Raw genomic sequence first — 15,815 nt, 5'->3', positions numbered from 1 at the left:
TTAAAGCTCTGATTTTGTGTTTTGAAGCCACAACCTAATAAAATGGGTTGAGCTTGTAGGTATAATCCGATCTCATTACTGTATCACATTGTGCAAATATACCTGCTTCTTTATCTTATATCTGTCCTTAAAACAATCACCAGTACTTTGAGAGAACAATGGAAAATCAACATTTTATTACCTTATCTCTGCTATATCGCACTGGGAGAGAAATTTCTTCTGCTGGCTGTGTTTACAAAGCTTATCTATAGCTGGTACGCGCGGCCACAAACTTTCAGAATAGGTGGGGATACCACATGCTAAATCAACAATTTCAAATGCCAATATAAGGGTAAAGGAGCTACTTGTAAACAATTTAATACACTACAGCAGGTAAAGTGGATCATTGGGAACAAATTAAAGGGGAGAAAATTTTTGAGTAAACTGTCCCTTTAAGATCTACAGTATAACATTGCTACAAACGTTGCAAATACAGCTTACATTCAGCGCATAAACACATGCACACTCCCAAGCCTAGCTCAGCATGCTCTCATGAAGAAGATCTAACAAAAGGATAGCAAGAGAAAGGAGATACAATTGATTGGAGAAGTAAACTGGAGGTCTAAATAGTGAAAGTTTTAAAGGGCCACAATAATGAAAATAAAAACAAGATCTATTAGGTTAGGACATGTCATTTTATCACTAGCAGCAACCTAAGACTATTTGTATAACCCGCACAAAGGGATTAAACACACAGTTAAAGGAACACTTGAGAGCTGCACGGCACAGCTGGTTCCAAGCAGAAACTGCTGTTCGCCCAATCATCAGCAGTCGCACAGCTGGGTTGGGCAACTAGCACTGCTGATTGAGCCAGAGGCAGTTTTGGCTTTGGACCAGCAGTTCTTGAAGGCTCCCAAATGGTGATTGAACTTTGTGTTTAACCCCCACAAAGCACTGCAGGGTTGCTAGTGATATAACTGCACGCTCTAATCCATTAGATAATGTAATTACCCCCCCCCCCCACTATATTGGCTCCTTTCATTTTAACTTACACATTCATTCCAATATCTTAGGTGAATTTGCTACTAATGCTCACTGGCTGATTAGGATGACTCCCACTATTTTATTTGGGTAGAGGAAAAAAAAAAACAAAAAAAAAAAAACAAAAAAAAAAAAAAACACCACAACAACCTCAAAAAGGGACATGAAACCCCCAAAAAAATCTGTCAAGATTCAGATAGAGAATGCAATTTTATGCAACTTTGCAATGTATTTCTATTATCTAATTTGCTTCATTTTTGTAGTATCCTTTGTTGAATAAGCAGAAATGCACTACTAGGAGCTAGTTAACATGGGTGAGCCAATAACATGAAGTATATATGTGCAACAACCAATCAGAACTTTTGGGCGTACCTAGGTATCCTTATCAACAACTGATACCAAAAGAACAAAACAAATTAGATAATAGAAGTAAATTAGAAAGTTATTTAAAATCACATGCTCTAAATCCGTGATTTGCAACCTTTTTTTGCCGTGGCACACTTTTTTACATTAAAAAATCCTGTGGCACACCACCATCCCAAAATTTTACAAAATCACACATTGTAGCCTAATACAAGATATATATATATATATATATATATATATATATACACACACACATACATACACTGTACTGTGCTGTCATGCCTCCTACAAACTATACATGACATATTGACATTCATTCACAAACACCCCCGCACTGTTGTCAGTCTGCCGCGGCACACCTGAGGATCTCTCATGGCACACTAGTGTGCCACGGCACACTGGTTAAAAAACACTGCTCTAAATCATGATAGAAAAAAATGGGTTTCACATCCCTTTAATGCTTGACTAGAAAATTATTACTTTGTTCAAGACAAAAATAAAATGTATATTTAATAAATTTTAAACAAAGCAAACAATTACTACAATGTCCCATAAAATGATACACATTACTACTCTGTAATGCTGTCTGTACAGTAAACACCTTCCAACATTTTTCTGCAGTCTTCCAACACAGTAACTTACCAGCAGAGTCTGAACTATATTAGATCATTTTAACACCATGCTTGTTGCAACTGTTTTTCAATGCAGACATAAGTCTGAAGATTACAGGGCTTGTCACTGTTATTGTGTTAAAGGGGCAGTCTAGTCAAAATTAAACTTTCATGATTCAGATAGGGCATGCCATTTTAAACTTTCTATCTTACTTTTATCGACAGATTTGCTTTGTTCCCTTGGTATTCTTTGTTGAAAGCTAAACCTAGGTAGGCTCATATGCTAATTTCTAAGCCCTTGAAGGCTGCCTCTTATCTGAATGCCTTTGACAATTGTTATACAACTAGAGGGCATTAGTTCATGTGTGCCAGATAGATAACATTGTGCTCCTAGTTACCTAGGAGTCAGCACTGATTGGCTAAAATGCAAGTCTGTCAAAAGAACTGAAATAAAGGGGCCGTCTGCAGAGGCTTAGATACAAGGTAATCAGAGATAAAACATATTTTAAAACAACCGTTTTGGTTATGCAAAACTGGGGAATGGGTAATAAAGGGATTATCTATCTTTTTAAACAACAATTCAGGAGTACACTGTCCCTTTAACAAAATTTCCATCCATTAGCTCTAGCTGAAAAGATAAAATAAGGTATTTGTCTCTTCAACAAAGCACAACAAGAAAATTAAGCATTTTTATAATAGAAGCAAACTGGAAAAACTTTTTAAAAATTATATTCTCTATCTGAATCATTTAAGAAAAATGTTGGGTTCCATGTCTCTTTAAAATTACAAACTCAAAAGTGTTTACTGCCCCTTTAAATGAAAGGTTTTAGATGGTACTAAACATTTTAAGAACACAACTGCTCAGTTCAGATTACAACTTATATAGCAAGGTCAATATGCAGAAATAGGCAGAGGTATTTAAAGCAGTTGATAAAATGATCAGGAAACTGTTTACAACTTTGTGAATCATGCACATAAAATGTATTGTTTGTTTTGTTTTTTCCATTTGAAGGACTATGCCCTACTACCTAGGAAATTCTAAAATGACAGAGCTGGAGCCCTGGAATGTTAAAAATATATAAGAACTTCTGACAAGTACAAAAAAAAAAAAAGAAAAAAAGTTCCACAACATTGTGAGATCAGTGCACTCCCCAGCAAGGGTTAACCGTACCAGTATCCTATCAAAAGAAACAGGAAGAGGAACACACCAAGTGTATGCATTAAATGATACTTCCTCCTGCTCTCCAGACACAATATGACTTTATGGAATGTTAACCAGTTTACTGCCAGAGCAGCCTACAATAAAACTCCCAACAATGGGTTTCAACTATTCCCCAGTAATGTGGTCACAATAATACAACTGATAAACTGTAAGCCATTTAATTCAGGTTTAGTTAGCTCCACTGTAAAAATATTACCATATGATTCTAATAATCACTTTAGATGACTCTAGATTAAAAACAGCAACTTCATACGTTAACAATGGTGTACTTTGTTACCTAATGAATATGATAAATTCATAAAATGTAGGATTGCTTAAAAACAAAATATATACCCTAAAAATGTTCACAAAATAAAAAGATTAAGTAATTGAATTGGCCTTAAAAGGGACACACAATAAAAAAAGAAGACACAGGTTATGTCACAACAAATTTTGTATTCAACTTATTTTTAAAACAGAAGAGACATGCTTTTTTCAGCAAGTCTGGAAAATAAAATGACACTTGTTAAAATAGTCTTGGTACATCACAATTTTAAGATTTCTGGCTAATAAGCAATGTTAAACCACTGCTGACCCTGTAAATTGAAAGTAAGATGAATAAATTGGATGCCTTGAAATGTGATTAACCCTTTTCAATTACAGGCACACAAATGGTTAATCAAATCCCTCTAAAATATGTGCAAGACATGGAAATTACATTTACAGGCTCAGAAATAGGTTCCAGGGACAATAGATCTCTTTGTCCATGCTTGTTCTGAGAGATTACCGAGAGGAAACTGTTAAGTAGTTAGCAGAATAGAAGATAATGGGATTTTGTGGAGATTTTTTTTTTTTTTTTTTTCACAGGTTGGCACCGGCTGGAACAGCTGAATTTTGAAGGCACTCTATGGATACAGGGTGCTGGGGCCCTGGCCCACATTTAAGTCAATTCTATTAAATAGCTAAGCATCCAAAATCAGTTATTGCCAGCACAAAAAAAATACATCTGTAACATTTTTCACAGCTGATAAGAAAAAATACTACCTATCTTCCCAAATTCCCATGTCATACAGCAGGTAAACAAAATAGATTTCCCCATACACACATCAGAGAGGGGCCAGATCTGGCACCCACGTTGTGTTGGCATCATTTACTTTGTTTCATTAGATGTGCAAATACTCATGAATGGATACTTTGTAACAATAATCCAACTTTTGCATAGAAATACCTAAATTCAATGTCAGCAGATGAACCACCACAATTCTGCCCTTTAAAATGTGCCTTTTAAAACCAAGCTCAGATTTGTTGCTTATGTGCTGCCTCATTTATTCTTCCAAATGTGCACAACAGTCAGGATATGTTGTTGCTGACAAACCTCCAATATTTCCTTCTTTCTTAAACTGAATACTTAAAAAATAAACGTTTGATTTATTTTCTCTGCAGTGCACAGGAAATATGCAACATTCATTAAAAACACATACTGAAAAGCAACTTTCTACAGAGGACATCTCAGGACAACACACCCTTTGGGACAGACACACTGTATGCAAAAGTTGTTTCCAGTCATGTTACAAGTCCAATAGTGCATTGTAAACAGGGAGTCGCTTTCAGAGAATGACACAGGAGGAGCAGCACTGATCATCTCCATTTGGCTGGGAAGCATAGTTCATCTGTCTGACAATCTCGGCAAACAGTTCATCCACTGATGCTTTATTTTTGGCTGAAGTTTCCATGAAGGGGCAGTTCCATTCATCAGCCAGGGCTTTTCCTTCTCCATAGGACACTTCCCTTTCGCCTTCCAAATCCACTTTATTTCCAACCAGGATCATTGGCACTTTTTCATACCTTTTCACTCTGATGATCTGATCCCTCATAGGCTTGATATCCTGGAAGCTCTGCTGATTCACCAAACTGTAAACCAGAATAAAGCCCTGTCCGTTTTTTATATACAAGTCTCGCATGGAAGCAAACTGTTCTGTGCCTGCTGTGTCCAGAATTTCCAGCACTGACGGTGAAGAGTCCACCTCGATCTCCTTTCTGTAGAAATCTTCGATAGTTGGATCATATTTCTCTATGAAGGATCCAGTGACAAATTGGACAGTCAGTGCGGATTTCCCCACCCCGCCTGATCCAAGCACAACTACTTTGTATTCTCTCATGGCTCCTTGCCTTCAGCTCTCCCAGGAGTCAGGGGAAATGCAGGAGGTGTTTAGAAAGGATTTAACTGCATCTGCTCCACATGCCTGAAGATCGCACAAAAACACAAATCCCAAAGAGCTTGGCTACAAGCAGGCTATTATTGTGCAGATTAGAATACGTATTAGACAAGCCCTGCAGCTCTTCTATGCTGCCCTCCGCTCCATTCCTTTCTAAGGCTGCCCACACTGTAGTTATCTTGAATTACACTTGCATTTTGTAACTACTCCTCTCTCATTGGTTATCACTGCTGTCAAATCTGATTGGCTGATGAAAGGCTATTGTTTATTGGTCGCACTGTTTAGCCTCAGAGAAAGTGTTTTCATTAGTCAAACATGAGTCATTTACTCTTCGTTGCTCATATGGAGCCTGGGATTGGTGTTTGCAGTTCCTTTTAAATGATTTTTATGATTTATTTAGTTATCTAGGATAGTTTGAATGAATCACTTTTTTTATTATTATTTAAAAGGACAATGCAGTCAACAATTAAAATACAATCGTTTAAAACAAACTAATGCATAAACAAAATGAGCCATTAACGTGTATTAACTATTTTGCAGTATTTAAAAATAAGTATACAGTTTTCATTTTTTTGCACTACTTATATCAGGTTCTCTACGCCTGTAATTTGTGCTCCCCATCCAGCTAGTTATACAGCAGCCAATATCACAATATAGAAGAATGTTCTCTGGTTATAAGGAAGTGTAGGAATAAGAGCAATAAATGAGTGTGAGCTGCTCCCCTGCCCCCTTAGCATTGCTGCACGGGTTTGTATAAGTAATACACAGGAGCTGCTGACATTTACACACACTGCTCCGAGAACTTAACCCTATAAAGTTTATAAATCTGTGTGCACTGTTTATGGGGTTAAGTTCCCAGATTAGTGAGGGTGTAAAGTGTAGGACATTTTTGCTTTATTAAGGTGATCTCTGTATAGGCAAATACATGTGAACTTTTATTTTAAAATCTAAGACATTTACTTCTCTAGCAAATGTTCCTCTGTCTACCTCTAGCACAATAATTCACATTTAAGCTCCTCCCCTTACCCTAACAGCCTTCACCCTTTTGTTCTCTTAAGATGAATTAGTAAAGTTGCTTCTCAGTTCTTTATAATGTATAATATATATATACGTTTTCCCCAGTTACTCAGCTTTTCAATAACATATAGTGCATCAAATGCTGTGCATGTAAAAGAAATTAAGCAAAATTAAACAGTAGGGGAGATAAGTGCAAAACTGATAATTAGAATCAGTTTTAACTTTTTAACTATGTAAAGTCTTTCTTTTAAAATTGCTTCAATTTATTTTTCTATGCACACTTTTTTCCTAAATGTCTTCAGCAGAAAAGGTTAGATAACGGAAGCTTAGCTTTCAACATGGCAGAACCCATAACATGCTACCCCCGACATCGCCGCCACCTACGTTACACTTATTAACCCATAATCTGCCGTCCCGACATCGCCGACACCTACATTACACTTATTAACCCCTAATCTGCCGACCTTAACATCGCCACCACCTACCTACATTTATTAACCCCGAATCGTCCGCCCCCAACTTCGCAGCCACTATACTAAAGTTATTAACCCCTAAACCTAACACTAACTCTAACACCCACTAACTTCAACATAAGTAAAATAAATCTAAATAAAAATTACAATTAATACCTAAATAATTCCTATTTACAACGAAATAAATATTTACCTGTAAAATAAACCCTAAGCTAGCTACAATATAACTAAGAGTTACATTGTATCTATCTTAGGTTTTCTTTTTATTTCACAGGCAAGTTTGTATTTATTTTAACTAGGTACACTAGTTGGTAAATAGTTATAAACTATTTACTAACTACCTAGCTAAAATAAATACAAATTTACCTGTAAAATAAACCTAACCTGTCTTACACTAACACTTAACCTTACACTACAATTAAATAAATTATATCAATTGAATACAATTAACTAAATTACAACAACAAAAAAACACTAAATTACACAAAATAAAAAAGAAATGATCAAATATTTAAACTAATTACACCTAATCTAATAGCCCTATCAAAATAAAAAAAGCCCCCCCAAAATAAAAAACCCTAGCCTAAACTAAACTGCCAATAGCCCTTAAAAGGCCTTTTACCTGTAAAAAAAATACAAACTATCCCCCAACAGTAAAACCCACCACCCACACAACCACCCCCCAAATAAAATCCTATCTAAAAAACCTAAGCTCCCCATTGCCCTGAAAAGGGCATTTGGATGGACATTGCCCTTAAAAGGGCATTTAGCTCTTTTTCAGCCCAAACCCTAAGCTAAAAATAAAACTCAATAAACCCTTAAAAAAAACTAACACTAACCCCCGAAGATCCACTTACAGTTTTTGAAGACCGGACATCCATCCTCAACCAAGCCGGGAGAAGTCTTCATCCAAGCAGCAAGATGTCCTCAGCAAAGCCGGGAGAAGTCTTCATCCAAAAGGCAAGAATTCATCCTCCAGACGGGCAGAAGTCTTCTTCCAGACGGCATCTTCCATCTTCATCCTTCCGACGCAGAGCGGCTCCATCTTCAACACATCCTGCACGGAGCACCCTCTTCATACAGTCCCAGCCGTACACTGAAGGTTCCTTAAAATGACGTCATCCAAGATGGCATCCCTTGAATTCCGATTGATTGATAGAATTCTATCAGCCAATCGGAATTAAAGGTGAAAAAATCCAATAGGATTGAGCTTGCATTCTATTGGCTGATTTGAACAGCCAATAGAATGTGAGCTCAATCCTATTGGCTGATTAGATCAGCTAATAGATTGAAGCTCAATCCTTTTGGCTGATTGCATCAGCCAATAGGATTTTTTCCCTTTTAAAGGAACAGTCAACCTAAAAATTACTGTTACTTATTTAGATTAGTTAATTAACAATCTTTACATCAAACTCTAGCCCAATTTTCTTCTAAATAAACTTTGGCAGAAAATACACTTACTAGATCTCATCTGAATGTTTTGAAATGGCCACCTGACTCCTCCTTCTCTGACGTCTCCCAAAAGCTTGATCTGCAGCACTAGTACAGGAACTTCTCGTCCCTGCGCGCTCCTTTCATTCAGTTCATTGTGAAACACATATGGCACCCCCCTTCACAGTATCTCCCCTCACTTTCAGAACGTTCTGTCTGCAGTCTGCACGAACTGGCCGATTAACACAGCTAGTGCTCTGTGATACTATTTATTTATGAGCTCTCAATGCGACAATTTGTAATTTCAACTCACGTCAAGGGGATTGTTCACCAAACTGCTTCTGTGAGAGCAAACCCCCTAAAGTGTAACTATATGCTTATGCTACACAGGGGTTACATTTCCTGGGGCCGTGTACAATGTGAGTTATATAGCACTTTCCCCTGGAAGCCAAAGTACAGCTGTGCTCACACGCAAACAGAACTACTGCTCAAACACTTTTAAATTTACTTATTGGATTTGTGCAAATTCTAGCATCTGTATATGTATCTGTATGATTTTGCCAGATAGCACACATAGATCATAAAGCTATACATTTAAATCTGTGCTTCCACTTGTTTTGATCATAATAACAACTTGACATAACGTTAGAATAATGCCTCCATGTAAGGGAAAACATTTCTCAGAGTGCACCACAGGACTTCAGACCGTGGCATTCCCCAGAGCATCAGCGAAGCGGAGATTAGATGTGAGGCGAGAGATGAATTTGATCCTCTGCACTATAAGACGCCCATGTCTGCCCGGATTCTATTGCCGACCAGAATGAGCCCCGGCACTTCCCTAGCCCCAGAGCCCTCCACCGCCGTCAAGGATTGTCTCTCTTCCAGGGTTAGGCTAACAATGATCATAGGGGTTAGAGACTGGTTTGTTGTTCTGAAAGCCGTTTATCAGCACAAGGAATATTCTGACAACATTGACGTCTGCACCCCTGAAACAGCAGCAGATAGGCGCTTAAAAAAACATAACGCTCTTGGTGCTATACAACTCACATTGTACACGGCCCCAGGAAATGTAAATCATAGCAAATGTTTTCCCTTTCACTTACATCATAACAACATAACATAACGTTAGAATAATGCCTCCATGTAAGTGAAAGGGAAAACATTTGCTATGATTTACATTTCCTGGGGCCATGTACAATGTGAGTTGTATAGCACCAAGAGCGTTATGTTTTTTTAAGCGCCTATCTGCTGCTGTTTCAGGGGTGCAGACGTCAATGTTGTCAGAATATTCCTTGTGCTGATAAACGGCTTTCAGAACAACAAACCAGTCTCTAACCCCTATGATCATTGTTAGCCTAACCCTGGAAGAGAGACAATCCTTGACGGCGGTGGAGGGCTCTGGGGCTAGGGAAGTGCCGGGGCTCATTCTGGTCGGCAATAGAATCCGGGCAGACATGGGCGTCTTATAGTGCAGAGGATCAAATTCATCTCTCGCCTCACATCTAATCTCCGCTTCGCTGATGCTCTGGGGAACGCCACGGTCTGAAGTCCTGTGGTGCACTCTGAGAAATGTTTTCCCTTACATGGAGGCATTATTCTAACGTTATGTCAAGTTGTTATTATGATCAAAACAAGTGGAAGCACAGATTTAAATGTATAGCTTTATGATCTATGTGTGCTATCTGGCAAAATCATACAGATACATATACAGATGCTAGAATTTGCACAAATCCAATAAGTAAATTTAAAAGTGTTTAAGCAGTAGTTCTGTTTGCGTGTGAGCACAGCTGTACTTTGGCTTCCAGGGGAAAGTGCTATATAACTCACATTGTACACGGCCCCCAGGAAATGTAACCCCTGTGTAGCATAAGCATATAGTTACACTTTAGGGGGTTTGCTCTCACAGAAGCAGTTTGGTGAACAATCCCCTTGACGTGAGTTGAAATTACAAATTGTTAGCATTGAGAGCTCATAAATAAATAGTATCACAGAGCACTAGCTGTGTTAATCGGCCAGTTCGTGCAGACTGCAGACAGAACGTTCTGAAAGTGAGGGGAGATACTGTGAGGGGGGGGGTGCCATATGTGTTTCACAATAAACTGAATGAAAGGAGCGCGCAGGGACGAGAAGTTCCTGTACTAGTGCTGCAGATCAAGCTTTTGGGAGACGTCAGAGAAGGAGGAGTCAGGTGGCCATTTCAAAACATTCAGATGGAGATCTAGTAAGTGTATTTTCTGCCAAAGTTTATTTAGAAGAAAATTGGGCTAGAGTTTGATGTAAATATTGTTAATTAACTAATCTAAATAAGTAACAGTAATTTTTGGGTTGACTGTCCCTTTAATTCCGATTGGCTGATAGAATTCTATCAGCCAATCGGAATTCAAGGGACGCCATCTTGGATGACGTCATTTAAAGGAACCGTCAGTGTACGGCTAGGACCAGATGTATTGAAGATGGAGCTGCTCCGCGTCGGGAGGATGAAGATAGAAGATGCCGTCTGGATGAAGACTTCTACCCGCATGGAGGACCACTTCTTGCCGCTTGGATGAAGACTTCTCCCGGCTTCGTTGAGGGACTTCTTGCCGCTTGGATGAAGACTTCTCCCGGCTTCATTTAGGATGGATGTCCGGTCCTCAAAAACTGTAAGTGGATCTTGGGGGTTAGTGTTAGGTTTTTTTAAGGGGTTTTTTGGGTGGGTTTTATTTTTAGCTTAGGGTTTGGGCTGAAAAAGAGCTAAATGCCCTTTTTAAGGGCAAAGCCCATCCAAATGCTCTTTTCAGGGCAATGGGGAGCTTAGGTTTTTTAGATAGGATTTTAATTGGGGGGTTTGGTTGTGTGGGTGGTGGGTTTTACTGTTGGGGGGTTGTTTGTATTATTTTTTTACAGGTAAAAGAGCTGATTTCTTTTGGGCAATGCCCTGTAAAAGACCCTTTTAAGGGCTATTGGCAGTTTAGTTTAGGCTAGGAGTTTTTTTATTTTGGGGGGGCTTTTTTATTTTGATAGGGCTATTAGATTAGGTGTAATTAGTTCAAATATTTGATAATTTCTTTTTATTCTGTGTAATTTAGTGTTCATTTTTTTTTGTAATTTAGTTAATTGTATTTAATTAATGTAATTTATTTAATTGTAGTGTAAGGTTAGGTGTTAGTGTAAGAAAGGTTAGGTTTTATTTTACAGGTAAATTTGTATTTATTTTAGCTAGGTAGTTAGTAAATAGTTTAATAACTATTTACTAACTAGTCTACCTAGTTAAAATAAATACAAACTTGCCTGTGAAATAAAAAATAAAATCATGGGCCCTAGATTTGGAGTTTGGCGGTAGCCGTTGAAAACCAGCGTTAGAGGCTCCTAACGCTGGTTTTAGGCTACTGCGGTATATGGAGTCAGTCAGGAAAGGGTCTAACGCTCACTTTTCAGCCGCGACTTTTCCATACCGCAGATCCCCTTACGTCAATTGCGTATCCTATCTTTTCAATGGGATCTTCCTAACTCCGGTATTTAGAGTTGTGTCTGAAGTGAGCGTTAACTCCAGCCGCAGAAAAAAGTCAGTAGTTAAGAGCTTTCTGGGCTAACGCCGGTTCATAAAGCTCTTAACTACTGTGCTCTAAAGTACACTAACACCCATAAACTACCTATGTACCCCTAAACCGAGGTCCCCCCCCACATCGCCGCCACTCAATTAAATATTTTTAACCCATAATCTGCCGACCGCCACCTACGTTATACTTATGTACCCCTAAATTATATTTATTAACCCCTAACCTGCCCCCCACAACGTCGCCACCAGCTACCTACAATAATTTAACCCCTAATCTGCCGACCGCAAAGAGCCGCCACCTACATTATAGCTATGTACCCCTAATCTGCTGCCCCTAACACCGCCGACCCCTATATTATATTTATTAACCCCTAATCTGCCCCCCTCAACATCGCCTCCACCTGCCTACACTTATTAACCCCTAATCTGCCGAGCGGATCTCACCGCTACTATAATAAAGTTATTAACCCCTAATCCGCCTCACTACCGCCTCAATAACCCTATAATAAATAGTATTAACCCCTAATCTGCCCTCCCTAACATCGCCGACACCTAACTTCAATTATTAACCCCTAATCTGCCGAGGGGTTAATAAATATAATATAGGGGTCGGCGGGTGTTAGGGGCAGCAGATTAGGGGTACATAGCTATAATGTAGGTGGCGGCTCTTTGCGGTCGGCAGATCAGGGGTTAATTATTGTAGGTAGCTGGCGGCGACGTTGTGGGGGGCAGGTTAGGGGTTACCGAATCTCGCCGCTATTCTAATAAATGTATTAACCCCTAAAGCTAAGTCTAACCCTAACACTAACACCCCCCTAAGTTAAATATAATTTAAATTAACGAAATAAATTAACTCTTATTAAATAAATTATTCCTATTTAAAACTAAATACTTACCTGTAAAATAAACCCTAATATAGCTACAATATAAATTATAATTATATTATAGCTATTTTAGGATCTATATTTATTTTACAGGTAACTTTGTATTTATTTTAACCAGGTACAATAGCTATTAAATAGTAAAGAACTATTTAATAGCTACCTAGTTAAAATAATTACAAAATTACCTGTAAAAATAAATTCTAACCTAAGTTACAATTAAACCTAACACTACACTATCAATAAATTAATTAAATAAAATACCTACAATTACCTACAATTAAACCTAACACTACACTATCAATAAATTAATTAAATACAATATCTACAAATAAATACAATGAAATAAACTAACTAAAGTACAAAAAATAAAAAAATATTTACAAACATAAGAAAAATATTACTACAATTTTAAACTAATTACACCTACTCTAAGCCCCCTAATAAAATAACAAAGCCCCCCAAAATAAAAAATGCCCTACCCTATTCTAAATTACAAAAGTTCAAAGCTCTTTTACCTTACCAGCCCTGAACAGGGCCCTTTGCGGGGCATGCCCCAAGAAATTCAGCTCTTTTTCCTGTAAAAAAACACATACAATACCCCCCCCCAACATTACAACCCACCACCCACATACCCCTAATCTAACCCAAACCCCCCTTAAATAAACCTAACACTAAGCCCCTGAAGAATCATCCTACCTTGTCTTCAACTCACCGGGTATCACCGATCGGTCCTGGCTCCAAAATCTTCATCCAACCCAAGCGGGGGCTGACGATCCATCATCCGGTGGCTGAAGAGGTCCAGAAGAGGCTCCAAAGTCTTCATCCTATCCGGGAAGAAGAGTAGATCCGGACCGGCAACCATCTTCTTCCAAGCAGCATCTTCTATCTTCATCCGATGAGGACCGGCTCCATCTTGAAGACCTCCACCCGCGGACCCATCTTCTTCCGACGACGACTTCCCGACGAATGACGGTTCCTTTAAGGGACGTCATCCAAGATGGCGTCCCTCGAATTCCGATTGGCTTATAGGATTCTATCAGCCAATCGGAATTAAGGTAGGAAAATTCTGATTGGCTGATGGAATCAGCCAATCAGAAACAAGTTCAATCCGATTGGCTGATCCGATCAGCCAATCAGATTGAGCTTGCATTCTATTGGCTGATCGGAACAGCCAATAGAATGCAAGCTCAATCTGATTGGCTGATTGAATCAGCCAATCAGATTGAACTTGATTCTGATTGGCTGATTCCATCAGCCAATCAGAATTTTCCTACCTTAATTCCGATTGGCTGATAGAATCCTATAAGCCAATCGGAATTTGAGGGACGCCATCTTGGATGACGTCCCTTAAAGGAACGTCATTCGTCGGGAAGTCGTCGTCGGAAGAAGATGGGTCCGCGGTGGAGGTCTTCAAGATGGAGCCGGTCCTCATTGGATGAAGATAGAAGATGCCGCTTGGAAGAAGATGGTTGCCGGTCCGGATCTACTCTTCTTCCCGGATAGGATGAAGACTTTGGAGCCTCTTCTGGACTTCTTCAGCCGTCGGATGATGAATGTCTAGCCCCCGCTTGGGCTTAGATGAAGATATCGGAGCCAGGACGGATCGGTGTGATACCCGGTGAGGTGAAGACAAGGTAGGAAGATCTTCAGGGGCTTAGTGTTAGGTTTATTTAAGGGGGGTGTGGGTTAGATTAGGGGTAGGTGGGTGGTGGGTTGTAATGTTGGGGGGAGGGTATTGTATGTGTTTTTTTTACAGGAAAAAGAGCTGAATTTCTTGGGGCATGCCCCGCAAAGGGCCCTGTTCAGGGCTGGTAAGGTAACAGAGCTTTGAACTTTTGTAATTTAGAATAGGGTAGGGCATTTTTTATTTTGGGGGGCTTTGTTATTTTATTAGGGGGGCTTAGAATAGGTGTAATTAGTTTAAAATTGTTGTAATATTTTTCTTATGTTTGTAAATATTTTTTTATTTTTTGTAACTTAGTTCTTTTTTATTTTTTGTACTTTAGTTAGTTTATTTCATTGTAGTTATTTGTAGGTATTGTATTTAATTTATTTATTGATAGTGTAGTGTTAGGTTTAATTGTAACTTAGGTTAGGATTTATTTTACAGGTAATTTTGTAATTATTTTAACTATTTTAGCTATTAAATAGTTCTTAACTATTTAATAGCTATTGTACCTGGTTAAAATAAATACAAAGTTACCTGTAAAATAAATATTAATCCTAAAATAGCTATAATATAATTATAATTTATATTGTAGCTATATTCTGATTTATTTTACAGGTAAGTATTTAGCTTAAAATAGGAATAATTTATTTAATAAGAGTTAATTAATTTTGTTAGATTTAAATTATATTTAACTTAGGGGGGTGTTAGTGTTAGGGTTAGACTTAGCTTTAGGGGTTAATCCATTTATTAGAATAGCGGTGAGCTCCAGTCGGCAGATTAGGGGTTAATGTTTGAAGTTAGGTGTCGGCGATGTTAGGGAGGGCAGATTAGGGGTTAATACTATTTATTATAGGGTTAGTGAGGCGGATTAGGGGTTAATAACTTTATTATAATAGCGGTGCGGTCCGCTAAGCAGATTAGGGGTTAATAAGTTTAGGCAGGTGGAGGCGACATTTTGGGGGGCAGATTAGGGGTTAATAACTATAATATAGGGGGTCGGCGATGTTAGGGCAGCAGATTAGGGGTACATAGGGATAATGTAAGTAGCGGCGGTTTACGGAGCGGCAGATTAGGGGTTAATAATAATATGCAGGGGTCAGCGATAGCGGGGGGCGGCAGATTAGGGGTTAATAAGTGTAAGGTTAGGGGTGTTTAGACTCGGGGTACATGTTAGGATGTTAGGTGCAGACGTAGGAAGTGTTTCCCCATAGCAAACAATGGGGCTGCGTTAGGAGCTGAACTCGGCTTTTTTGCAGGTGTTAGTTTTTTTTTTTAGCTCAAACAGCCCCATTGTTTTCTATGGGGGAATCGTGCACGAGCATGTTTTTGAAGCTGGCCGCGTCCGTAAGCAACTCTGGTATCGAGAGTTGCAGTGGCGTTAAATATGCC

The 15,815-nt window shown here is 38.7% G+C and overlaps 1 protein-coding gene across 1 annotated transcript; it reads right to left on the bottom strand.

Annotated features, from left to right (window-relative positions):
- Positions 1 to 3,634: 3,634 nt before the first annotated feature.
- Positions 3,635 to 5,603, bottom strand: RAP2B (RAP2B, member of RAS oncogene family). Its single transcript, XM_053710063.1, has one exon. It carries the CDS (start codon positions 5,355 to 5,357, stop codon positions 4,806 to 4,808), a length of 552 nt encoding a protein of 183 aa, XP_053566038.1. The 5' UTR covers positions 5,358 to 5,603; the 3' UTR covers positions 3,635 to 4,805.
- Positions 5,604 to 15,815: the final 10,212 nt, after the last annotated feature.

Source organism: Bombina bombina, chromosome 4, assembly GCF_027579735.1.
Source record: "Bombina bombina isolate aBomBom1 chromosome 4, aBomBom1.pri, whole genome shotgun sequence".
Classification (NCBI taxonomy): Eukaryota; Metazoa; Chordata; class Amphibia; order Anura; family Bombinatoridae; genus Bombina; species Bombina bombina.
Note: the sequence above shows the minus strand (reverse complement) of the source record. Positions and strands in the feature narration are given on the sequence as shown.

Bases quoted from the DNA above. Each gene is read 5' to 3' on its own strand.
- RAP2B (XM_053710063.1), bottom strand. From the start codon at position 5,357: ATGAGAGAATACAAAGTAGTTGTGCTTGGATCAGGCGGGGTGGGGAAA.